The 27,535-nt window shown below is 39.3% G+C and overlaps 1 protein-coding gene across 2 annotated transcripts; it reads left to right on the plus strand.

Moving 5' to 3' along the window:
* NUDT12 (nudix hydrolase 12) lies at positions 1-26,452 on the plus strand. 2 transcript variants are annotated; one of them, XM_039338599.1, is made up of 8 exons: positions 107-225; positions 1,274-1,327; positions 1,834-2,042; positions 3,285-3,865; positions 4,484-4,651; positions 19,511-19,624; positions 24,353-24,552; positions 25,412-26,452. In XM_039338599.1, exons 3-8 carry the CDS (start codon positions 1,837-1,839, stop codon positions 25,517-25,519), a joined length of 1,377 nt encoding a protein of 458 aa, XP_039194533.1. In that variant the 5' UTR covers positions 107-225; positions 1,274-1,327; positions 1,834-1,836; the 3' UTR covers positions 25,520-26,452. The 2 variants fall into 2 exon arrangements, with proteins under 2 accessions (XP_039194531.1, XP_039194533.1); XM_039338597.1 differs by lacking the exon at positions 1,274-1,327 and having other exon boundaries at positions 1-225.
* The last annotated feature ends 1,083 nt before the right edge of the window (positions 26,453-27,535 follow it).

Raw genomic sequence — 27,535 nt, forward strand, 5'->3', positions numbered from 1 at the left:
TGCCCAAAATGAAGCCCGTATTTTTGTTGTTGTTAACGCGAGGCTAAGCACATTAAACGCATCTGCCTGCGTCTCTGTGTGAGTGACTATGAAAGAGGATTATTTAAAATAATGTTTCTACGGCTGCTGAACTGCTTTCTCTGAGCAACAAAATCCAATTCCCAAGATGCAATGCTGGAGGCGTCTCCGGAAGGAGGCCGTGACGGTAACCGCGGCAGAGAAAAGGTAACGGAAAGTATCCGAGTGATTTTAACTTCCTTCGGCTGTTCCCCCCGCTCCTTTAACTGCACTCCCCTTTCCCCCTGTTCCGGAGACCATCGTCCGTTGAAAAGAAGCCAAGTCTAATGTTGGGGCCCCGTGGGCCTTTCCTTTCCCAAGTCTGAGCCTGCAGGCAGAAGCCTTTGCCAGGGGAAGCTTCTTAAAGCCTTTGCCAGGGGAAGCTTCTTAAAGTTATAGGGAGAATCCCGTATCGTTTCGTATAGAAAAAGTGCAGATGTCACGGTGATATACAAGTTCCAGTTCCTGAATTGGAGATGGGCTGTAGACCCTTATTTGACCTGGGAAAACTAAGGATCGAACTTAGCCATCCTGGGATGGCAGGCTACGAGGAAATCCCAAGGATGTGCGCTTGGAAGCGACTGCAATTCTCTCCCTTATTATAGCCAAGAACATTTGAAATTGAGTTTTTTAATCCCGTCTGATTCCCTGCTTGACAAATAAACTCACTAGAAGCCTGGTTAATATGAAATAAGGCGCCCTCATTTGTTTGAGGATTGAGCTCGTGTGAAGTCTGTTTTCAGACACAACATGCAAGGTTGCTGGGGAGGGAGCTGTGCACCTTTGAATCGCTTAACAAGGATTTTGGAAATGATTTGTCACTCACCCAGAGTGAGTGATTGGCCCAAAGCCATCTGCTTGGCATCCATGGCTAAGATAGGATTTGAATGCAAGACTCCTTGCACTTATTCTAGCACAGGCATGTCAAACTCACAGCATCATGTGATATCACGTGACGTATCGTGACTTTTTCCCCAGCAATGGAGTGGGCACGGTTTTGGCGTGACACATCTGGTCTGCAGGCCAGCAGTTTGACATGCCTAGTCTAGCACCTTAACCATTGAACCAAACTGGTTCTATTACTAATACTTAGGAAACATTAGATTACACCAAGCAGATTCTGTAACACTTGCTACTGAATTTATTCCAATATTAAATGTGTTAAATTCTATTGAATTTATTATTGATCTCAATAATACATCTGCTATTCTTACAGAGCAGTATAAAGCATTTTGATGTTTGAATGTGCTGAGGAAGAAAAGTTTTCAATGTGAGTTGCAGAGAAGTAACAATAATGTTTTTATTACACCTGATTAAGCCATGTGAAATATGAAATCTAGTATGTTATTTCTGGATTAGTAATATACTATATAGGTAGAACAGCCATTATGGCTATGAGAACTAACATTGTAGAGCTAACAGCTGGCAAGAAAAGGGATTTATACTGTAACAACCAAGAATTAATCAAAAGCTGCAGTCCAAATTAAGCAGCCTGCACAAGAAAAGTAGTGGTAACTTAAAAATAGAATACAAACTGCAAGTGGTACTTTTCAGCTCTGCTTTTGTTAGACTTTTGTTTCCTACCCATTAACTAGAAAGCTTTATTACAGAAGAATCACTTTGAATTACTTTTCTTGTAGCCTCTTGTTTTGTTGAATCATTTAAAGGTCTATTTTCTATTGTCTTGAATTTGGTTACCCTATAAATGTGATATCAGATCAATAGAATGTGCATTGATCCATGTTTTCAGTCTGTATTATGTTTTTAATCAAACAGATTATGGAGGATAATGAAGGAAGTCCAAAAAAGCAACTGATTTCTGAGCTTCACCAACTTGCTGCTGATGGAAACAAAGCCAGACTTATAGCACTTCTGGATTATTCTCCTTCTCTTATCAATGAAACTGCTAGGAATGGTTGGACGGCCCTAATGTATGCAACTAGAAATGGTCACTTTGACCTTGTGCAGGTTCTTCTTGAGAAGGGGTAAGAAAATTAATAATGTTCAACTTGTCTAAAGTTACCACCTTGTTGAAAATTAGTACTCTGTGAAGGTGATTCTATTTGCTAGAGCAATACATTCATTTAAATTCACGGTTAAAATGAACAAAGCAAAAATTATATTAAATGCAGTTAAAATGAAAAAGGAAACATGTATATCTTGCCTTTTCACTGGGAACTCAAGGCAATGCACATGGGGTTTCATCTCATTTTATTAACTTATTGGCAATAGTGTGAAGTAAACTGAGATAGTGACTAGTTCACGATCATGACTGAGTGCTATGAATCTGGGTTTACATAGAATTGATCCTGGGAACGTGAAAAGTGTGATAAAAAAACCAAAACTAACTGCATCTTGATTCTGTTTGGTATAAAATGGAGCAGAAAGAAACTCTGACATACTTTCAAGATTTTGTTACTATGCTTTATAACAATAAAATAAATTCCTGGAATTCTTATCATGTCTAATTGTTGATCTGGCTAACGACAAAAGGCTAACAACAGTTTTGAAAGGCTGTCACAGTTATTTTGAGCTATAGGTAGTCCTTGACTTACAACCACAATTGAGCCCCAAATGTTTGTTAAGCGAGATGTTTGTTGAGTGAGTTTTGCCCCATTTTATGACCTATTTTTCCACAGTTAGATGAATCACTGCAGTTGTTAAATTAGTAACACAGTTGTTAAGTGAATTTGACTTCCCCATTGACTTTGCATCAGGTCACAAAAGGTGATCACATGACCCTGGGACACTGCAGCTGTCATAAATATGAGTCAGTTGCCAAGCATCTGAATTTTGATCACATGACCATGGGGAGGCTGCAATGGTCATAAGTGTGAAAAACGGTCATAAGTCACTTTTTTCAGTGCCGTTGTAACTTCAAACGGTCAGTAAATGAACTGTGGCAAGTCGAGGACTTCCTGTACTTTTTCATGCTTTTTCTTTCTAAGGGCTGAGTTTTGTTTTTGCCTTCTTTAATGATCATCCATTCCTTTTCTCTACCTGTTGTATTATCGCTGCTCAAAAATATATCTTATTATTCCTTGTGTTCTGCAATGAAAACTTGATAGTTCAAAATCCTAACTGGGCCATGGTGTACTTTATTGTGTTCAGTTTTGATATTATGTTACCAGTGAGATTAGGATTATTTTTATTTTACCTGATATCATATGACATTCTGTCTGAAAATATTATCTAAAAGTAACTTTTTGAAATTTGTTGTTTTAAAGGTGTGACAGGTTCAGGACCAATACTTCAAACCAGACTGCATTGGATATTGCTAGATTTTGGGGCTATAAAAACATAGCTAATTTATTAGCTAATGTGGAAGATGGATTGGAGCCATTTTTCTTCACTTATCAAGTCAAACAACAGGAGCATTATTTTTGCAGGATATGTTTGGATAGGAAAAGTGAGAAGAGAGTAGATTCAAAGTGGCTGAGCATGAAACAGAAGGAACCCACAACCATATATATCATTTTTTCCCATTTAAATCCTTTAGTTACATCAGATGATGGTGAACGTAGTTTCCAGTATCCAAAAGTTAAGCTTTCTAAATTTTTCTATAAGGATATAAAGAGATATCTGGAACAGACTGAAACTGTCACTACAATTTTTCTGGGAGTGGAACCTCAAAGACTAAATGTGAAAGATTCAAATACAGGCAAAAAAGATGAGAATGGCCTAATTACCTGGTTTGCACTTAATATAGATTCTACAGCTACTGACAGTTTTTTACAAGAGCATCCAGGTTGTTATTTTCTTCATCCACCAATGCCTGCACTGCTGCAATTCTCTGAAAATGAAGCTGGTAAGTAGGTTTTTTTGTAACATTCCTAATATAGATTGGGTCACTTTGTAGGTATTTCACTTTACTTCGTGCAAAATTAGTTTAAAAATCCCTGCTTTGATTTGGGATTCAAGGGATTCTGATGCACATCCTTAGTTGTTTCTAGATGAACCATATATAACAAGTATTAGCTCATGTTATCTCTATGTGATTATTACACTCTACTGTAACATATTGTTTTAATTTCTAATTAATTTGCAAGTCTACAAATTAGGCATTGATAATTTATTTACAGAACTTGTTTGTCTTTCTTGTCTCATTTTCTCTTTCATTAAATTTCCTTTATATTTTTTATTAGAATTATGTTTTTGTTAATAGCTGAATGTCAGAGAATTGTTCTGATTACACTTCTATTGATAACTTTTAACATGCTAACATTTAAGGACTAGGCTATTTTGATGTTCTAAAATATCACAAATGTAAAGGTAATGACAAAAAAATCTTCCCAACAGTGTACAAACTGTTAATGCAAAAACTAAATTTTGCATTGGTTTTTATGATAAATTGGAAAGTTGATGTTGCTGTATCTGCAGAAAAGAAACTGGGTATTGACCGAATGTTTTTTATGACCATTTTTAGGAGTCATTGCCCAAGCCAGATCTGTGCTAGCATGGGATAACCGATATAAATTTTGCCCAACATGTGGCAGTGCAACTAAATTAGAAGACGGAGGCTACAGGAAATCGTGCATAAAAGAAGACTGCCCCAGCCATCAGGGAATTCATAATACATGCTTCCCAAGAGTTGGTAAGAGAATTGCTAGCATGTTGCTATTTTCTTTGCTAATGGCAGTAAGAAAAATCATAGTAATATGTAGAAATATGAATTCTGACATGCCTCTGAACTCGTGCATTAACCTAAAAATTAGAGCTGTGTGTTTGGCATAATAGAACTGCAGGTTAATAATGGGAGAAAAATGGATAGTCGGCAGGTAGAAAAACCATGTCAAAGCATGGTTTTCAATGTTTTAAAACAATTCCATTATTATTTAGTCTATGATGAGAAGTGAACATATGTGCACAGTCCATGTAATTACAGGTAGCCTTCGACTTAACAACAGTTAATTTAGTGACTGTTTGAAATTACAACATCAATAAAAAAGTGAATTAGGACCATTTTTCACACTTAACGACCATTGCAGCATTCCCTTGGTCATGTGTTCAAAATTCAGAAGCTTAGCAACTGACTCATATTTATGACAGTTGCCGTGTCCCAGGTTCACATGATCACTTTTTGCAACTTTCGGATGAGCAAAGTCAATGGGGAAGCTGGATTCAGTTAACGTGTGTTAATAACTTAACAACTGCAGTGATTCACTTAACAATTATGGCAAATTATGCTGACCTACAGGATTTCAATCTTGTGATGGTCTGTGCATTGTCCTGGCAAATTGGAAGGGTCTTGTTGTTCAGCATCCTTGAACATAGAGAAATGAGAGCTTGTTGTCTTCTAATGTGGGGCAGTATAATATTGCTAAGGAATGGGATGCAGTGTTCCAGTGCACAGGAATAGGATGCAGTGTGACAGAGATGGTACATATTATCTGGTTGGACATCAACCATTTGGGTGTGGAAGCTGTTAAGCCACACGCTAGCACAATATTCAGATGGGGAATAAACCAAAGCCAAGACTGTTGTTCATAGGGCGTTAGCATCAACACTCCAGGATGTTCCAGTCAGTCTGTTCAGTAAATTGTTGTAGCTTTTCCATTTGTATAGATGTTTTCTCCAAGCGTTACCAGAAGATTAGTGATCTGTCCAGTGTTACCCCCAGGTATTTCGGAGAGTCATTACATTGTAAAATACAGTTCCAAAACTTCACTGAAGGCTGATAATTTGCGTACCTATTGCTGAAGTGGAATGTGGATACTTCTGTTTTTGTTAAGCTTGTTCTGATTGATTTACAATATTGATCTTTAAATTTATTATTATTGTTATTGTTGTTATATAAATCATTTGCATCAGTGTTAGTTTGTATCCAAATTTTCACAAGCCCACCATGCATATAACATTTCCTTGTGTTTTTCATATTTCCAGCATTACCTTTGTACATTTTTTATAATTAATCTGGTGTCATACACCAATGATAAACCATTTTATATATTTTTCTTAAATTAGGGCACATTGTAAATTTAATACCAGTTACCCACATTCTCTACCAAGTGTCCACCTCTGCATTATAACCAAAATTAATATCATTTTATCATGGACTCTTTAACTTGGTCTTCTGTTTCAAATCTTAACAAAAATTTACATTTTTGCTATTATATGTTCATCATTTATGGATAGCCAAATTTCAAATTATTTGTATTTTTCCAATTGCCTTTTTATCCATTTTAAACTTTCTTTTAACCTTGTAGATAACCCTAACCCTAATACTTGTAAATAAAAAGCATTGGAAACAATTTCCTTCTTCAGTCAATTGCTCTCATGACTGCATCTTAAGTTCTCAGTCTTCCTATACTGTATTTCTTAATCTTGATATAGTAGCCATTTCTCTTCTAAAGAATGCTTCTTTTGCTCAGGTTAATAAATGTATCTATGGGCAAAACCTGAGTTTATATTTGTTTCATACCTTAAATGTGGCACTTCTTACATAGTGACTTTTAAAAACCATATTAACTTTAACATACCAGAAAATGCCATGCCACTGAAACCTTCCAATTCTCAGATTCCTTTATTTTTCGAAAAACCCATTCTTTCATCCAAATTAAACATGCTACAAAATATACAGTTTTTGTACATCTTCCATAAATATTTGCAAAAACAAAAATAAAGCAATAGACATCATTAAAATTAGATTCTTCCTTTTTATTAGTATTGTATGTGCATATGGATAAGCTAAGTTTGTTTACTGATATATCCTATAGTTAACAAATTGTTATGTGCTCCTGGCTACTTTCCTTCGTGACCAGAGGCAAGCTCGCCTGACCAATAACCAGCCAAGACACAGTGAAGGCCTTTTGTTTCGTTTATTGCAATAAGCAGGGAGAGAAGCTCTCAAAGCTTGGTTCTTTCCAAAGTTTTAACCCAAAATATCTCCTTCTTTTATTCATCCCTATCACCGGCCGCTACAGCCCTCCTCTTTCCCCATTGGCTGAGGTAGTATGAGGTTACACTCTTTCCGTCTGCCTATACACATTTCCTGATAACACACTAAATCATATTCACTTATACAATAAGAATAAGAAAAATTATTTTCTTATGGTTATTTTTAAACTCAAATATATTTATGTCCCCATTAAACAATAAGTTCTTTTCCTTCTTTTCAATTCAATTCATCATTTCAATTCATCATTTTCTTCTTATCTTATTTGGCCTGGTTTCCTACTTTCCTATATTTCCTGGCTAGCCATTTCCTTAAAAAAACTATTTATCTATTTTATGACTTTCCTCTTCCTTTCTCAGACCCAGCTATTTTTGCCTATATGGTTATCTTACTTCCTTAATGTTATCTCTTTCTGACTCTCACCATCTGTATTTTTCTTTCTATTCAATTAGTTTCCATTGTCTCTGAAGATTTATCATAATGATGTATATTTATCAATCCCCCCTGTATTTCTGTATACTCTGATGAATCTTCATTTTTTGGCTATATTAGATAACATAAATTTAATCTGTACATCTTCTCCAGAGATGTTTTTCGCTACTGACCCCAATGTTTTAGTGCAAAATGAAACACAGCAGGGTAAACATTGGAGACAGACACAACATATAATACCTATCACAACTATAAACACTAGTCCTATAAATATTTGTTTTAACCATCCAAAATTGGGAAGCCAATTTGTTAACCAACTCCAATCACCCCACATTTTGTTCAGGAGCTTTGGCCACATTCCTGATTCCTTTTGCAATATCCATCACTGCTTCATGATTGTCAGCTACCTTTAAATCCCACAAACAAATTTTTACCTTTATTTCCCAGGCTGTTTTGGTGTGTTGTCTTCAGTAATATTAGAAGTAGAATCATGATTATTACACAATATTTCACATCCACAAATTGGTCCACAATTACAACAATAACAATAACAATAATCACTAGCTATTACAGAGGTAACACATCTACCACCTAATTCTTGCAATGTACATTTTCAGTTTCTAATGGTATGACTTCTGACTTAATTATTCATTTTATTTGTAACAAACAACTTTTATTTTTCTGATGAGTCACCACCAACATCTTTGTTCTTCGTCTGGGGTCACCTGAAATTCTAATAAAGATATTCAAAATAGGTAGGGGTTCTGGTCCACTACCTATTCAAGTCCTTTTAAAAGTGGCTTTCAGTCCTTGTCCTGGAATAACCGTCCACCCTCTTTCAGGTCCAGTCACCATCTTTGCTCGTGTGTAGTGAGTCCAACCCTTCTCAGCCCTCCGGACAGCAGATATAACAAGGAACTTCCTTTCTTTGGCTGTAGAAGTTCCTCCTTCCATTTACGATTCAGCACCCACTGTCCCGGCTGGATTTTATGGACTGGAAATTCCAAAGGAGTTGTTTGCGCCACCAAGCCTTCCTGTCAAAGAGAAGACAGAGACCCCAGTACTTGTTCTACATTTAGCTATTTGTCTCCCTCCTTTGGGAGTCTTAACCCTTTATTAACTCTTTTACATACCAAACATCCCTCTGTAGCCCTTTGGGCTATCCCATAAATTCCAAGGGTAGCATAGAATTTCAAATACATTTCCACCTATGCTTTAATTCCCCAATATTTCCCCTCGTATAGTTTTTGGATCACCATTCTTGCAGTACCTTGTAATAACCAGAATCCCCTTAAGACCATTTTTGTTGTTTGGTAATTATAAATCTATATCCTTAATCCTTTTACTATCTATTTTTCTTTCCCCTTCAACGATAATATATTCTAGATATTTTACCTCCTTTCATACCAATTGGGCTTTATTTGCTAAACACCCTCAATCCTTTCTTCTGCCAAAAAGTTGCTTTCCCATTTATTTATAATTCCCAGAATAAGTTCTTACAAAATTGGGAAGCTACATAAAAATGTATTTGCTTCCACAGCTTAAAAGGGGAGGAAAGAAAAGAAAGAAAAATCATTTGTCCTGTATCAGATAGACTACACTTGTCCATGGAAGCTCTATCAAAAATTGTCACATTTTTCTTTCTCCTCCCCCTTTCACCCTGATTAGATACCATGTTACAAAAATATAATTCAATAAACTTATTGTAAATAACACATTCAGGATTCTAAAAGGTAAAGCACATAGGCTCACCAATTAGCATTGGGCCAACATTTCTGGAATGCCTTTTGTCTCAGGCAAATAACATTCAAATCACTCTTGTGGCAGCACATCAAAGAACACCAGAATAGCTAAGAAGACAAAAGATTGTCTTCCCCTTCCCCCACTCACTAAACCAGACAGAGTAAAAATTTATACAAAACTTTTGCTTGAAACAGCCCTCAGTCAGGAGGAAAATTGCCTTAACATTTACAAAAGTGGCTTGCCAATACCTCCTTCCTAGGGCTGAACAAAAATAAACCAGCCCCAAAACACTCAGCCAACCCTCATGGCCAAAGCAGGATTTGAACTCAAATCCAGCCTTGCAGCCTGTGGCTATAACCCTGAAACCGAATTGGTTTTCTATAAAGATTTCCCTCCCCTGCTTGGCTCCAAGGAAAAGGAAAACAAATTGTGCACACACAGTATGCAGCAATTAATCATCTTTTCTGCAGTAGCAAGGAGTTCCAAAGACACATATTTATCAGATGTTAAATAAAACATCATAAGATTGTTCCTTTGACAAGAATACCCTCAAATGCATTATTAAGGATAAATCCAAACTAAAATGCAAAGGAAAATCACTGAAGCATGCCACACATACAAAAACAGAATATCAAGTTGGATGGGACATTAGAGGTCCTCTAGTCCAATCCCTTACTGAAACAGGAAACTCTATCCATTTCAGACCCTATCAATTTCTAACCTCCTCCCAAAAACCTACAATAATGAAGCATCCACAATTTCTGGAGACAATTATCCCACTGATTAATTATCCTTACAGTCAGGAAATTTTACCCAATTTCTGTTCTTTAAAAACACACATACACACAAACAAACATGCAGACAGAAACTGCCTCCCCCCCCCCCTTTTCTTCTTCTTCTTTCTGCATCTCTTACTTTTCCAAGGCAGAAATTCTTGGGTTAAAAAAGTAACAAACTAAACATGTTTAAAAGGATTGCTCAAAAATTTCACCCCCCTTCAATAGCCCTTCCACCATGAGTTTTAAACCCATTCTTCCTTCCAATGTAATATTATACTGTTTCTGGTGAATTACTTCACCAAGGTTCTTTAAAGTCACCCTTAAAGGATCCATGTGTACCCCTCTTCTATTGCCCTCTTGGGCCCATATAAGAGGGTCCACTTTTCCTTGAGCTTCCTCACTCAAGGTCATAATATTTACAATTATTTCTCTTTCATTCCCCATAATAACAATCCTCAATTTACCAATTAAGTACCCCCTGGCCAAATTACAGCTCCATTTAACAATACAAAGTTCAGGTCCTTTTACTACTGTCTGGACCATAGCAGATTTAAATATTGTTGCTTCTACTACATGTCCATAATTCCCTGATCCTTAATCTTCCCTTTCCCAATTTGCATTCCTGGAGGTAAAAGTTCAGGGTAAATCTGGTGGTCCAGAATCCACCGAATACACCCTTTCCTCCTCCAGGGATCCAACCTTTAAGGTTTATCAGGGGTTCCTAAAAAGCTGAACCCAAAAACAGATTAGTCCCCTGACACCCCTAATCCTCAAAATTCACCAAATTTGCTAGTTCTTCCCCCTCCTTCTTCTTAAGTACTCATTTTCCCAGTGTCCTTCCTCTTTACAAAAGGCACATTTATTTATTTATTTAAGGACTGGGGAAAATTTTTCTCCTAGAGATTTATATCCCCTGGTGCCAACTGGCTATCCTCACCCCCAGCCTGCCTTTCCTAATTTCCTGATTACTCTTCCCCATCCTCTTTGCTGGCCTGTTTGCAATAATTGAGCCATGAATTTTTATCTTATGTTATGTTTATCTCTCTCCTCTTCTCACTTCACATATACTTTCTGAGCCTCTTTTACCGCTAATAAATCTTCTATTGTTTTAGTTTTCCATCTGTCTAATTTCTGCATTTGTACCCTAATACCTTCCCATGCTTTCCATTGGTCCTAAAAACATTTCTAACCTGTTTTCCTACTTCAATAGGATTTTATATTAGTTTGGGCAATTCTTTCTTAGATTGCCTGATTTCAAAAGCTGTTAGGGGGGACAATTCCCCCCCCCCTTGTCACCTTCCAAACTATAGGAACCTCAAGAAATACATAGCTTTCTACTTAACTCTTTCACACAAAATAGCAGATCAGAGTTCTCGCCTTTCATCCTGGCCAGGCATAAAACTTACCCCCAGCTCCTTTCTTTCTCTCTCTCTCTTTCTTCCATCTGATTATTTCCATTCTTTTAACACCTTCTATTGTCCTTCTAATTACTAAGAAACTACCCTTCTTCACCCTTTCTTGCTTTTACACCAGACACAAAAAATTCCAAATGCTTCACCCCAGGCAAAACAATCATTAAGACCTTGTTGTTTTGTATATTACTGTTAGAGGGTCTCTCCCTCCCCTCCCCCAGGTTTTTAGAAATGAGTCAATACAAACACACAAACACACAGACCATTAAACATCATTTCCACTTTCCACTTTTACTCTTTTAGGGCACTTGTAGCTTGTTCTCCAGGCAGTGGGGAAATACAAGGAGTGTTTCTGATAGACTTTAACCACTGCCTATCCATTCCCCATTGCTCTAAGCTAAGCTGAGAAGCCCAATTTAATTTATTGGCTGGCCAAACATGTACTTAGGCCAAATATATTTATTTATTTATTTATTTACAAATATTTATATGCCGCCCAATCCCAAAGGACTCAGGGCGGCGTACAAAATTAAAAACAGTCGTAAAACAATAAAATAATCCAATCATACCGCGAGTCCGATCATATCCCGGCCCCCGGGGACATCAGCCCCAGGCCTGCCGGAACAGGAGAGTTTTAACGGCTTTCTTAAAGGCCGGCAGGGTGGGAGCAGTTCGCACCTCGGGGGGAAGTTGATTCCACCAGGTCGGAGCCACCACAGAAAAGGCCCTTCCCCGAGGGCCCGCCAGCCGACATTGTCTGGCCGACAGGACCCGAAGGAGGCCCAATCTATGGGACCTCACCGGTCTCTGGGAGCTGTCCGGCAGAATGCGGTCCTGTAGGTAACCTGGCCCTATGCCATGAAGGGCTTTAAAGGTGATAACCAACACCTTGAATTGCGTCCGGAGACCCACAGGAAGCCAGTGCAGCTCGCGGAGAATAGGTGACACGTGGGCGTACCTTGGCGCGCCCACAATCGCTCTCGCGGCTGCGTTCTGAACCAACTGCAGCCTCCGTACGCCCTTCAAGGATAGCCCCATGTAGAGCGCGTTACAGTAATCCAGCCTTGAGGTGACAAGGGCATGAGTGACTGTGAGTAAAGCCTCCCGGTCCAAATAAGGCCGCAACTGGTGCACTAGGCGAACCTGTGCAAAGGTCCCCCTGGCCACAGCCGATAGATGTTGTTCCAAATTTAGCTGTGAGTCCAGGAGGACACCCAAGTTGCGTGCCTGCACTGAGGGAGGTAAATTTGCCCCCCCCCAGGACTAAAGATGGACCGTCCAGTTGGCCTTTGGGAGGCAAGACCCAGAGCCACTCGGTCTTGTCAGGGTTGAGTCTAAGCCTGTTCACCCCCATCCAGACCCTCACATCTTCCAGGCACCGGCACATCACGTCGACTGCTTCACTGAAAGGACACGGGGTGGAGATATACAATTGGGTATCATCCGCGTACTGATGATACCTCACCCCGTGTCGCCGAATGATCTCACCCAGCGGTTTCATGTAGATGTTAAAAAGGAGGGGGGACAGGACCGAGCCCTGAGGCACCCCATAATCGAGGCGCCTAGGGGTCGATCTCTGTCCGCCCGCCAACACCGACTGCGACCTGTCAGAGAGGTAGGAGGAGAACCACCGCAATACGGTGCCGCCCATCCCCACCTCTCCGAGACGACGCAGAAGGATACCATGGTCGATGGTATCGAAAGCCGCTGAGAGGTCAAGAAGCACCAGGATAGAGGAATAACCCCTATCCCGGGCTCGCCAGAGGTCATTGGTCAGTGCGACCAAAGCAGTCTCAGTGCTGTAGCCGGGCCTGAAACCAGATTGAAAAAGGTCCAGATAATTGGTTTCCTCCAAGGATCGCAAGAGTTGAGACGCCACCACCTTCTCTACAACCTTCCCCACAAAGGGGAGGTTGGAGACGGGACGAAAGTTCTTCAAAACAGCTGGGTCCAGGGAAGGCTTCTTGAGGAGGGGCCTCACCACCGCTTCCTTTAAAGGTTGCAGGAAAGACCCCTCCATCAAGGAGGCGTTGATTATCGCCTGGAGCCAGCCTCGTGTCACCTCCCTACTGGCAGAAACCTGCCAGGAGGGGCACGGGTCCAATAAACAGGTGGCGGCATTCATTGCCCTCACGGCCTTGTCCACTTCATCAGGGGTCACAAGCTCAAACTCGCTCCAGATAACATGACTAAGACCAGCCCCTGGCAACTCGGCTGGCACTGCCCAGGCGGAGTCCAGGTCTCTCTGAATCTGAGCGATTTTGTCCGACAGAAACTGAACAAACTCCTCAGCTCTCCCCTGCAAGGGTTCCTCCGCCTCCTCCACTTTAAGAAGGGAGCGGGTCACCCTAAACAAGGCGGCGGGCGAGATTCTGCGGACGCAATAAGTGCGGAAAAGTGAACACGCTTTGCCACCCTTATCGCCACTAAATAAGTCCTAAGATAGGCTCTTAATAGTGATCGGTCAGATTCAGAGTTACTGGCCCTCCAACGTCGCTCTAGACGTCTCTTGTGGTGCTTCATCTCCCGGAGCTCCTCAGTAAACCAAGGGGCCCTCCGGGGACCACCACCACAGAGAGGTCGCAAAGGCGCAATTCGATCCAGGCCCCCGGACGCCGCCTCATTCCAGGCCGCAACCAGGGACCCGGACGAGTTGTGGACAAATGAGTCAGGTATTTCCCCAAGTTCCTCCTAGAACCGATCTGGGTCCATTAGGCACCTGGGGCAGAACCACCTAGTCGGCTCCCTCTCCCTGCGATGGGGGAGTGATGCTGTGAAGTCCAGCCTCAATAGGAAATGATCTGTCCATGACAAGGGCGAGATCTCTATTCCCCTTAATTCCAGATCATGTCTCCATTGCCCCGAGAGAAACACAAGGTCGAGTGTGTGACCACCCCTATGAGTTGGATCCTGAATTACCTGGGTCAGGTCCATGATTGCCATGGAAGCCATGAACTCCTGCGCCGCCTCTGAGCGATCGCCGAGTGATGGCAGATTAAAGTCCCCCAGTACTATAAGTCTGGGGAACTCCACCGCCAACCCGGCTACTGACTCCAGCAACGCAGGCAGGGCTGTTGCAACGCAGCTGGGAGGTAGGTACGTCAGCAACAAGCCCAACTGAACCCGTGAACCCAACTTCAATAGGAGGGACTCACACCCAACAACTTCCGGGGCAGGAATCCCACGAGGACTCAAGGACTTCCGAGCGATGACTGCCACTCCCCCACCCCTGCCCTGATGTCGAGGCTGATGAAGCACCACAAACCCGTCCGGGCACATCTCCGAGAGGGAAACACCCCCCTCAGGGCCCAGCCAGGTTTCGGTTATACATGCCAGGTCCGCCCCGCTGTCCAATATTAAATCACGGACAAGAGGGGCTTTGCTGACAATGGACCTGGCATTAAGCAACAGCAACCTACAATCAGGGCCCTGTACTCCCCTGTCACCAGTACTACAGGATGAGCCTTTTGAGGGGCCGGAACAAGGAATCGCTCTAACATAGCGAGTCCTCGTTCCCCAAAGATGGCCTGCCCCTCGGCTCCCGCCATATCTGCCCATCCCAGTCATGACCGGGATGCTCCGACCTTCTCCCCTCCCCGGAATACCCCCACCTTCACCAGCCTTCTCCCTTCCTGACCGGACTCACTTTCCATACAAACCAAGCCCAAGGGTAAGTCCTGCCCCCCCTACTTTTGCTATTGCACTCAGCAGAGGGGGTACCAGGCTCCACCCCCGACTCCACCATTCTCATACCCCAAACACTCAATATACATTCACACTCAGTTTATATACATAAAAAAGTAAAAAGATTTCACATTCATATGCCCTAAATACAATAATAAATTTATATATAACAGGGCCACCATTCATCTACATGCATACTCACAACAAACATTCTCTAAAAAATAGTATTGCCCCTCTATGTCCCAGGCGGGCTGCTGCGGCGAGGCCTGCCGCCACGGGGGGGGGGGGGGGCTGTGGCTGCTGATGGAGCAGGCCGACACTCTCCAGCGGCAGAAAGTCAGGCTGTGGGTCGCTGCCATGCGGAACGCGGGATATGCCGGGTAGCGGGGACGAAGCGGTGGCAGCCTCCAGGCACAGCAAAGCGGCCGAGGCGAAAGACAAAAGCCCTACACAAACCCAGTTAGAAAACTGGCTAACCAGACCAAGCTTCAGTGGAAAGGAAGCCATGAGGGTAAGAACGCTGAGCTGGGGAGGGTAAGGCGGGCAGGGTAAGGCAGGGTAAGGCGGGGTAGCAGGGTAAGGCGGGGCAGCGGCAGCTGGAAAAGCCCCGGACGAGGCACGCCCTTCCCTTCTCCTTGGCGAAGGTTGAAAAATTTTCCTCCGCCCGGGAAGCTACCTGGCAGCTCCGCCGCCTGCTTCGCCCAAGCCCGGCCTCTTTTCCAAACTCGTTGATAGGCCCGAACGCCGCCGCTAGCCCGGCTCTAGTCCCCGCCTATCTTCAACTCCGGCGCAGCAATGGCGGCGTCGGCCTTGGCGCTGGCCGGCAAAATAATCCTTATGCTACAGTCACCGGTGGTTGGTTTTCTCGGCTGAAGTGATGGGACAGCGGGGGTGGGGTGGATTGTAAAATCCGCTTTCCTTCGTCCTTCAACCTTTGCAAGCTGCCGCGGGCTCCACGAGAAGGGCGCAAACGGGCCTCTGCACCGCAGCTTCTTTGCCGAGCAGGCCGGAGCGAGCCCGACGGCCGTGGGAACGTTTTAACTTCTTCGCCCCTTTAAAGGAGGCGGGGAAAAGCCCGCAGTTCCGCGCTTCCCCCTTCTTCAGCTTTCCAGCCTCTCCGGAGACTCCTTTCCACCTGCCCTGGGTGCCAACCTACCTCCTCTGTATCATCCTTCCTTTGTTCAAATGCCTTGTTTAAAGCATTGACTTAAAATACTTCAACATTCTCCCTAAGGGATTCCCATCTCCCTAAGGGGGTTCATTCCAGAATGTAAATACCTTTCCTCTTTTTCCTTATTGGCCGGCACACTGGCCGGGGAGGCGTCCCTCCTCTTCAAACTCTTATTGCCCATTAACACCTCTCTGATATACAGATACCCCTCTGGTATCTTACCTGTCAGGCTGAGTTGAAGTCCTTCCTTAGGTCGGCCGACTTTCCCTTAGGTTTTCACTGGGTCCTGGCTTTCATCTCGGGATCTCCAATTCCTCCTTGTTTGAGCAGGGGCAATCCGAACTTTAGGGCTGGGAAAAACTTACCCAGGTGCGCACTCCCCTTTCGAATATCCCCGGCTGCCAAAGATGGAACGGATGCAAATCCCGGAGGAGCCCCCAAGGCTGTTATGTGCTCCTGGCTACTTTCCTTCGTGACCAGAGGCAAGCTCGCCTGACCAATAACCAGCCAAGACACAGTGAAGGCCTTTTGTTTCGTTTATTGCAATAAGCGGGGAGAGAAGCTCTCAAAGCTTGGTTCTCTCCAAAGTTTTAACCCAAAATATCTCCTTCTTTTATTCATCCCTATCACCGGCCGCTACAGCCCTCCTCTTTCCCCATTGGCTGAGGTAGCATGAGGTTACACTCTTTCCGTCTGCCTATACACATTTCCTGATAACACACTAAATCATATTCACTTATACAGTAAGAATAAGAAAAATTATTTTCTTACGGTTATTTTTAAACTCAAATATATTTATGTCCCCATTAAACAATAAGTTCTTTTCCTGCTTTTCAATTCAATTCATCATTTCAATTCATCATTCTCTTCTTATCTTATTTGGCCTGGTTTCCTACTTTCCTATACTTCCTGGCTAGCCATTTCCTTAAAAAAACTATTTATCTATTTTATGACTTTCCTCTTCCTTTCTCAGACCCAGCTATTTTTGCCTATATGGTTATCTTACTTCCTTAATGTTATCTCTTTCTGACTCTCACCATCTGTATTTTTCTTTCTATTCAATTAGTTTCCATTGTCTCTGAAGATTTATCATATTGATGTATATTTATCAAAATTGTACACTGATACTCATATGTCACTTCAACCCTCCTGCCATCATAAAAATACTCTTCAATATTTTCCTCAAGTTGAAAAACAAGACTGCTTTAGTGCTTGCAAACATCCTGGGATTACAAAGTTGCCTCATGAGTCCTGGGTTATGGATGGACTAAATGTAAGATCAAGCATTCAGAGATCTAAAAGCGGACATTTTTAAAATGTGTTTATAGCCACATAATTATAGGAGTCATTTGAGAACACAAGGCACAGTGGGATCTGCAGATGGAGGGTAGAAGTCAAAAAAGGCAAGCTAAAGAGATACATATGTAACACAAGAGATCAGCTTACATTTCAGCACAGCTTCATTGTCAATTTTTATTCCTCCCCACACACTTTCTATGGATGGTAATGGCAAAGCAGTACAGTATATCTGATTTACTATTCTGAGTAAACATTATACCACTATGTTCTCTCTAGAGATCTTGAATTCTCTCTCCTTTCCTCTTGTTTATAAAGTACAAGAGGTACAATGTTGAACAGATATAAGCAAGTTTAAAGTATTTAAATGATTATTCCACTATATACTGTATATCCTTTCTTGTTTTTACCTTTATATATTTATTTGCAGTTAATTTTAAAAAGTACATTTATATCTTTATTTAGATCAGTTTTACATAACTGCTTACTGTTTATTTCATATATATTTTTGTAAACTTCTTCGCCTCCTTCTCAAGATGTATTGTAGCTGTGTGCCTTATCTTTTTATTTTCCTTTTAGATCTTGGTTGGTGCACATTCTTTATATTTCCTACAAGTTAGTTGAAAGTAGGAGTAAATATTTATTATATATTCAGATAGCTAAAAAAGAAAAAATGTGATCAGCATGAGATATGCAAGATCGCTGAGCCAACAGTTGGAAATTTCAGTAAAATTTCTTTAACAAAACAAGTAGTCAGCAAAATTTGAAACTCCTGCTCAATACTTTATAGCATATAAATTTGCCAGAGGCCATCAGTCTTTAAAGCATATTTACCTAATGGGATTGTCATATCTGTCATTTTGAGAGGATAAGATCAGAAGCCAACAAAAAAGAAAAAAATGAAAAGAGAATATTGAATATAAAAGTATGAAGGAACTGGGTTGTGTATCTATACTTTAAAAAATTATTAAAAATGCAAGTGATGTGACAACCATCATATCGTACATCACATTTTTTTCACCATATCTTTTGTCTGTCTTCTTTTACTGCACTTGCAAATCCTACAGATAGGCAGAAGAAAGAGTGGACAAAAGGAATGGTTATGTAGGGATCACTGGTTGAAACCTCTTTCAATATCTTTTTTAATTTTTTTGAAGGACATCTTTCTGAGTGAAAATGTCAAAACCTGACAAAAGAGACAAGACTATGTAGCAAATTCAGGTATTAAATTGGTGGGAAAAGATAGAGGAAGAGAGAAAAAGTGGGGAGAATACAGAATAGGAAGAACTTAGTAGAAAAAAATTATCATACAGTGCACAGCTGTTATATTTAGTATGTTTTAGAAAATAATATTCCTGGAAGGGCTACAGTAAAAGAGAGTGCAGCAGTTCTGATCTCAGTTGTGTGTTTCCAACCAGTTGTTCTTGGATTCTACCAAATCTGTTATGTTTCTATTTGTAGAAACAAGCAGGTTGTCACGTTTTTCCATGTTTTTCTTCTTTTTATTAACAGATCATTTACATGTTGCCTTTTTGCTTCAATAATTAATAATTAAAGACAGGTCTGATTAAAATTATAATTAAGGGAAAACTACTAACTACACTATACTAACTTAATCTTATTGTCCTTTAAACATTGCATTTGGAACTCAAAACATTATCACCAAGCCATTAATCTATAACTGGAAGTTGCCGAAAGCAAAAAATCCTGCTGATTAAATTGCTGATGTCTATAACTGGGTCACTTATTCCAGTGTTTTTATCAAAATCATGCAGCATCTCAGGCAATTTACTTCATGAGTCTGGCTTTTGGCCTAGCTAGGTACATTCCCAGAAGGCATCAATGTTAAAGAAAAAAAAACATATTTTTTTTTTAAATTCTGCAGTACCTTTGCCTAGCTACAGGACTTCTTGTGAGAATTGGGTTTCAGGCATTGAAAGGAGATAGCAATGCTAAGTAAGAATGGGTAGGCTTATGCTTCTGGCTGCTTTTTTGTAAAAGGGATTTAAATATTTATGCTTCTCCTTAATTTCTGTTTCAGATCCTGTAGTGATAATGCAAGTCATTCATCCAGAAGGCAACCATTGCCTTTTGGGAAGAAAAAAAAGATTTCCCCCAGGCATGTTTACTTGCCTTGCTGGATTTGTAGAGCCTGGTAAGTTTTATTTGTATGTATAATGTCAGTTTTTAAACTTTTTTAACTTCTTTCTTTTGGGGGTGGCAGATGGGGGAGGAAACGACAGGGACACATGATTGCATTGATTTCTAAATAGCACTTTCTTTGATAAAAGCATGTTACCATTTCTGCTCCTGAAGAATGACTAAAGTTCCAGTCACATGTATATTAAGGATCTTTGCAATAGGTTTATATCTTACTTCCATTCAGGCACAGAGGCTCAGTGGCTTAAAAGACACTGGAAAAGATCTATACTTCAGCGGTTCAAATCCTACCTCACGTGACGGAGTGAGCTCCCATCACTTGCCTCAGCACCTGCCAACTTAGCAGTTCAAAAGCATGTATATGCAAGTAGATAAATAGTTACCACTTCGATGGAAAGACAACTGCATTTGGTGTTTCACCATATGTTTTACACTCCGGCGTGATGTCATGCTGGGCATCTTATTAACACAGTGACACTTACAGAAGCATAGAAGAGAATTCACGTTAGAAGAATACATGAAATGCAAGCAGTATAAAGTACAATTAGAAAATAGGGAGCTAATGTTTGGGCATCAGTTATATGAGCATGGTTGGGATTGCTAATCATTTGAATAGGGATTGCTAAAGAATCTGAGTTTGGTCAATTTGTGAGCTGGAACAAGGAGAACTTAACAGTTGCCTGTTTTAGCAAACTTGCCTGTCTTGGAAAAATTTCTTGGTTAGAGCTGAGCTGTGTTTTCCAAAGAAAACAAGTCAATTGCTTGAAGCGGAGGTAGAGTTTATTTGACAAGACAGAGTCATACCAATTGAAAGTGGCCATAAATTGTAATTTGAAAGCAGGTTTTTTATGTATATAAGAAAGTCTATTGTGCCTAGCAAGCATGCAAAGTCAGCCTGTCTTCTAGGGATTATTAGAGAGCTCACCAGATCTGTAGGGAGGAAATGCTGTTTGCCGCTCTGCAGGGTTTTATAATCACTACCTTTTGTGAGTCAAAGTGGTGACTTTGAGATGAAGGTTTGGAGTGAAACATTGAAATGAGGACATTTCATATCTAGAGAGGATTTTCTTCGTTTTAAGTAGGTTGCTGATATTTGCCAAGTTCCTAGTTTTGTCAGTTTCAGCCTAGGGGTCAGAAACAAAGGGAAGGCTTAAGCAGTCTTTTGTTTTATTGTCTGGAGTTCGGCTGGGAGGTCAAGAAGGAATGGAGGACAAAGTGACATAGAAGGCAAAGGATAACATAGGACTTTGGCCTTCCTACCTGAACGATAACGAAGTAGCAGTTGGTAAGAGAAAAAGAAAGAAATTGACCCAACAGATTGAAGTAAAGGAGGAATTTAGAGGAGGATCCATTTTGCTGAATTGTCTTAAAATTGCTTAGAGAATTAGAATTAGAAGCTACATAAAGAGGATTTAAACTCAGTTCTTTCAACTGGATTATTGTTTTAAACATGTTGTAAGAACTAGTTAAATAGCTTGTGTGGCATGTCTGTCTAGATATCTAAAAAAAAAAAATCTGGAAAAGTGACCCTGAAACAGAACAACATTGTTCTAAAAAAGGAATTTAGGTACAAAATTTATAGCAGACTAATAGATTGTAACAGAGATTTCCCACTGTTCAAGATTAAAATAAGCAAGAGAGTATCTTTTTACTCATTTAAGGAGAAATAGAAAAGAAAATGGAGGGTGAAGGGGTTCTCCATGATATAGCAAGGAGAAAAATCCACCCAGAGAATAGCTGATAGATTTGAAGATACCTATGGTCTATGGTAAGCAATTCAGGTAAATTGACTAAGGAACTTGTCCATCAGATGTCATCCCTTCTTGCATATTGAAACCTCAAATTTTAAGATAGACACTCTATTTGAGAAACCCTTCAAAAATGTTTTTAAGCTTATATTTCATTACATTATTCAAGTTCAGTCCCTGAATAACTTGGCAGCAGCTTTCTTGGCAGTTTTTCTCTTTTCTCTCATATTCCCTGCAGAGGAATAAATAAGAAATATTTCTCGGTATTGATAGTATCTGGTTCTAATTAGGAAGCAAGATTTGGATCTCTTGGGAATAATACAGGAACAGTGTGGCAGAAGTTTTGTCATATGCAGATTCAAATAAAAATGAATAAAATTGGTTTGCAGGGAAGGTAATTAACATTCTTTCATGCAGAAAGCACAAAAACAGAAATCATGTTTAATTGTGCCTTGAATAGATTCATCAGAGGAGTCAAGATAGCATCTTGCTCACTGAATAGGACTTGAGGATAGGTAAGACAGCAAAGCAATTTGGAAATATATGACTCTTTTATGACTAGCAGCTTTATAAGTTTTATTTATTCATTAGGGCAGTTGAGAGTTGCAGAACATGGGCCAGTAATATCTTTTAGTGCAGTGTTTTTTTTTTAATTTAGCAATTTTAATATATATGGACTTCAACTTCCAAAATTCTGCCAAGTTTGAGAAATACTGCTTTAGTAGATTGCACTGGAATTTCAGGGAGGATTTTTTTGGGGGGGGGGGAATCCAGTATTCATTGGGAAAGAAGTCCTTCCAATATTCCTATTTCAGAGCTTTAATGATGAAAAATGTCAGTAAATAATTTTAGCTATTGTTGTCATAATATATGGTGATATTTCTAAGGTACGATGAATTTCAGAAATGATTCTGACTTTGATTTTATTGTCACTTTGTTTTGCTCTTGAAATTAATGCACAGAATGCACTGAATAGAAGTTCTGCTGAACTATTTCTAGATTTGTTGCAGTTTGGCAGTAATAAAACCCAGAATATTTTATTTATTCTGGGTTTAAATCTGAAACAACATTTGGTAGGCATATAACAGTAATTTTTGTAGGGCAAGGAGGACTCCTCAGTTTTCCAGCCATCTCTCCCTGGACATCCCATCCTTAGTCTTCCCAATACCTTTCCTAATGTTCTCCCTCACTTCTTCTCATTCTTTATTAATACACTGGTCTCTGTGTTGCTCCCTTACTGATAGCAGTAAGGAACATGCCCTAAAGCAGTACTTTCTTGCCTGCCAGTGATTTTCTCTTTATCCTTCCCACCTCCCCTCAATTGCTGCTGTTCATGCAATGTATTGTACTGCTCCTATCTTCTCAGTGCTTTCTCTTCCCTGCTTCAATATTCCTATGTGGGATGGCCAGGGAAGGCTCTTTACCCTGCCCTTTTTTTCTCCTCTTATTTTGCCCCTGCCTCAACCTTGTACTACTGTGCTTCAATCCATTTTTGGAGCAAAACAGCCCTGTTTCAATCCAAATGCAGACCAGACTAGCTGATTACAAATGGGGGTGAGTGGGTGAGGGGGCAGGTGGACCATTCAGAACTGGATCATGCATAGAGCTTTTTGCATATCCCCAAAATATTTATTATTTGGTTGAAGTGCACAGATGCCTAGAAAAGACATATAAGGCATATATGGTGCTATTTGGGTCCATCGAGAGATGATTATGGAATAATCTATCTACTGCTCTTTAGGTCATGAGGGTACTCAGCAATAAGTATTGGTTTGACAGTTACTGGACCAAGATTATTAGTTATGGTGGGAAATGTGTAGGAAACAGCAACCTTTAAAATAATCCTGTGATCACTAGATCGTTTTTCCTATATATCAGTGTATGCAGCATCCAGAATCCTCTCCATATAATGTTATTAAGCTTCATAACATGCTGTCAGAATTCAAAATACCATCTTAAGTATTCTACTACTGTTGTTTTTTATTTGTGTGTTTTGATTTTTTTTAAACAATTCCCTTCCCTACTTCAGCTACTGTATGTCAATTTTTGTCTGTACAATATGTCTATCATTTAATAGGATAGTTTGGTTCTCAGCATGAAAAAGATTGTTCAGTTGTGCTATAAAAGTGCCATTAATGAAGGTCCAATGTGTATCTAAAAGCATTTCATTAGTTTGGACTTAATAGATGCACTGAGATAAAAATGAAATAAATATTAAAATATTTGCATAATTACAGTCTATAGCTGTTATTCTCAAAGCAGTTTGTGAGTCCTCTTTTCTTTATTTCAACTGGAGCTGTCAACATGCTTTGAAATGCAAAGATCCCAAGCATCAACTCTTGAAAAATTATATTCAGATAATTAAAAATGAGGTTTGAAATCTATAAAGCCGAACAAGTAATTGAAATCTCATTGCAGTCTTTAATTAAGATTAGGAAAAAATCTATTACAATTTTCATTAATACAATTTTTGCACATCTTTTACCAAGATAGGTCTGTTCTTTAGAAATTTAAATTATTAAAACTTATTCCAAATGTTAAAATGCTGCAAGACATTTGTTGTCGTAAATATTCCCTTCCCTTCGTAGGCACATCCTGTTACCCTGTATGGATTCAGTTTCTTTATCTTGCTGAATATCCGTGTACAATAAAACTGGGAGAAAAGGTATAGAAATAATTTAATTAGACTTGAAAATATGCTCATTGGTAAAAGCAATGGCAGGGGACCACCACAGAACTACTGCAAAGATGTGCAATCAGTTTACATCTTTTGAAATTATTTGCTTACATTGTTTTGACCTTTTTTGCTTTTTATGAATGAATTTTTCTGTTGGAAATAGTTTATGCTCTGATGTTTGAATAGCCACAAGAGATTGCTCAAGAAAGTTTCGTATCTTTTGGAATAGTTTAAAGCACAAGATACAATTTTTGCATTAAGCTTTGTCAATTAACTGTTCTATTTTTTCTTTGATTAGGAGAGACAATTGAAAATGCTGTTCGAAGGGAAGTAGAAGAGGAAAGTGGAGTTAAAGTGGGCCGTGTTGAGTATGTCTCTTGTCAGCCATGGCCAATGCCCTCCTCCCTAATGATTGGATGCATAGCAGCTGCAGTGTCTACAGAAATTAAAGTTGACAACATTGAAATAGAAGATGCCCGCTGGTTCAGTAGAGAACAGGTAAAGTTCAATTTAATTTCCTTTTCTTATTGATTGTCTTCAGAATGCATTGGTTACGGCATACAATATGGATGTGCTTTTTCACTCAGACAAATTAAACTTCTTACTCTCCTTATTGTACAGTGATTACCCTGAAATTGAAAATTATATGTTGGTCAAAGAATTGATACAAGCAATTGTTTCTCTGTTGAGCCCATAGATCTTGCCAGTAAGTTGTGTAGGTACATTTCATTGAAGACTATTAGAAATACATGGTTTCACTCCAAGCGTAATGATCTTCCTGATTCAGTTTCACAATATTGTCTCCTTGGAGATATCAAATAAATTAGGTAACCATTTTTATTAGAACAAGATCTAGTTCCATAAAATATTTCAGGCTATTGGTGTTTAGGTAAACACTGATAAAACAATTATTTCATAAAGTGATTTGCTTCCCATGTTTTTCCATTCATATTTGTTCATTACCAACTTTGATGATCTGGCAGAATGATCAGTTACATTCTCTGGTTTAAATGGATGCTTTCTACATGTTCATTTTAAGAGTGAAGAATTATTAGCAAATATCCATTGTTCGTTGAAACTTAGTTTAGCTTGTTGAAACATATTTTGAATCTAATACATTGATGTTTCAAAAAAAAAGGAACCAATGCTTTTAATCTATGGCTTTTCCTTCACCAGATTTAGAAATAGAAAAGGAAGTAGATCATTCCAGAAATAGTAAACACTACCTATATAGGAAGTAATGGATAGATATGAGATTTGCCCAATGTCTTCCATAAAATAACAGTTGGGTATTAATCTTAACTACTGTCTTTCAATTAGGGTGAGCTTCCTGTTCTGATTTTTTTTTTCATTTCAGATAATAGAGATTCTCAACAAAAAGAACCAAAATATTTTTGTGCCACCACATCAAGCCATTGCTCATCAGTTGATAAAACATTGGATTGGAATGAATGCTAATCTTTAAATTCAGCAACCTATATATTTCCATTGCATCATAACTGCATCTTCTAAGATAAAATTAAACTTAATGTAACTATAATAGTAATTTTAAAATTCTAATTCCTTCATTCTACACACTCTTGTAATTACTTCCTGTAATATTTATGTTTACAGTTCTTTTAACAAATTTTGCATTGTCAAATGTTGCCTAAGTTCTTGATAAATAGGTTCATAAAAGCTTATTTTACTAGGAAATAAGTTGGGTATCCTCTTAGCAAGCACTGTATATATAGTACCTATGACAGCCTGATTAGACCCATTGACCTCGAAAGGTTTTGTTTTTTTATGTAATTAAATTTTTAAATGAGAAATGTCCAAAAATCTCATAAGATAAGCCAAATCTTATGAAATCTCTACATTGATAGCCAAGCTCATATTATTATTATTATTATTTGGGGGGGGGCATAAAATTGCTAAAGAGTGATACACTTGAAATGATTTATGTTGCCTTGTATTGAATATTAAATAGTATTTTATCATTAGTTCATTAAACATAGCAAAATTATCAATATAGTATCAGTATAATATTCTTACCAATGTACTATGTAATTCTTAAAACGAAATTGTAAAATTTCTATTAAAAGAATAGACATTGCATTACCAATGCAAACTAAAATCTCATTCTGGTAAGAAGCTTGCTGTGTGTTTTGCATAGCATTACCTTTAGCATTGCTAAGTCATAAAGTTATAATTTGGTATTTCTGGATATATTTGCATTAAGCAGGCTCAAAAGTTGCTCCAACATACCAGATTAAGAATTGTTCTAAATGTGTCATCAATGTTACATTAATATTATTAAGTGTTTAAACTGAGAGAAGTTTGGAATTAGCAAGCTGACTTTTGGCTTTTTTTTTTTTTTGTCCCTTGGAGCTCTTTAATAAAGTCTTCCTAAATCCTTCAGCTGTGTGACATCTATTAAAAAGATTTTGCCTCCGTAGAGAGTTCACTAACAAAGTTGTTCCCTGCATTTTCTTCGCTCAATACCTCTAGTCCAATTATATCAAATTGAAGTTAAATGTATTTCAGACTAACACTGAAACAAGAAAAGTGCAGGAAGTAGAACAAATGGCATAATCCAAGTTTTAACCAGCTATGAACCTGGTTTTCTTTTTGTACTGCAAGATGAAAGACGCTCCCTGTGGGACTCAGGAGAAAAAATGGAAATGTGGCTTAACCATGACTGCTACAGGACTGAGTAACAGAGATGTGGTCTTTTTGAGAAATTGGAGAGTATAGCCTGCAGTTATTTCTATTTCTGTTTCTTTTTTGATTGCCAATCTGGGACTTTCCTACCTTTCCCATGGGAGAGCTGAGCTGTCTTTTTGTTTCAAGTAATCTGGATACAGTTCCGATCAAATGATCTCCAGTATTAAGCTGAACGGGCCCAACCATTTCCAGACAGCCATTTAAAACCCTGTAACAATCACATATATTTTCTCCATACCCATAAAAAGTAGTTACAATCCCTTCCAATTTAGTTAAGCTGCTTTACAATTTAATTCCATTCCTTCAGTTATTATGGTTAAAGATTGTAACCTTATTGCACAACATTTGTACTCCATCGTATTGCATGTATTCTTTCTAAAATGCTGATATGCCATTCTTTTTTCAAACTTGCTGGGACATCCAGCCTAGGACTGAGAAAGTAAGAACAAAACCTATCCCAGTTGCCACTCGTTCAACGTTTATTCTTTCTTTTAAAGCAATGTCTGTATTTTGAGCCACGGTCCTTTAATTAGTTGCACTATCATGGTCACAACATCACAGGAGCAATATTTGGTAGAGAAAATGTATACATGATTATTGCAGAAGAAGCCTCATTAAGTTCAGTGAAACTTGTTCCTGGCCTTAAGTTTTTTTTCTTCTGTTATACCAAGGCAGCAATGTCTATTAGGCAGTTTAAAAAAATCAAGATGGCAGAAGACACAATCTGCCAGGGCTAAATCACACCAGCTATAGACCATATCTAGACTTTTTTGAC

The sequence above is a fragment of the Crotalus tigris genome, unplaced genomic scaffold, assembly GCF_016545835.1.
Source record: "Crotalus tigris isolate CLP2741 ecotype Arizona unplaced genomic scaffold, ASM1654583v1 scf7180000017710.2780689, whole genome shotgun sequence".
In the NCBI taxonomy this organism is placed as follows: domain Eukaryota; kingdom Metazoa; phylum Chordata; class Lepidosauria; order Squamata; family Viperidae; genus Crotalus; species Crotalus tigris.

Bases quoted from the DNA above. Each gene is read 5' to 3' on its own strand.
- NUDT12 (XM_039338597.1), top strand. From the start codon at position 172: ATGCTGGAGGCGTCTCCGGAAGGAGGCCGTGACGGTAACCGCGGCAGA. The intron at 3,866-4,483 runs GTAAGTAGGTTT...GACCATTTTTAG, and splicing joins ATTCTCTGAAAATGAAGCTG to GAGTCATTGCCCAAGCCAGA. The intron at 4,652-19,510 runs GTAAGAGAATTG...TTTCTGTTTCAG, and splicing joins TACATGCTTCCCAAGAGTTG to ATCCTGTAGTGATAATGCAA.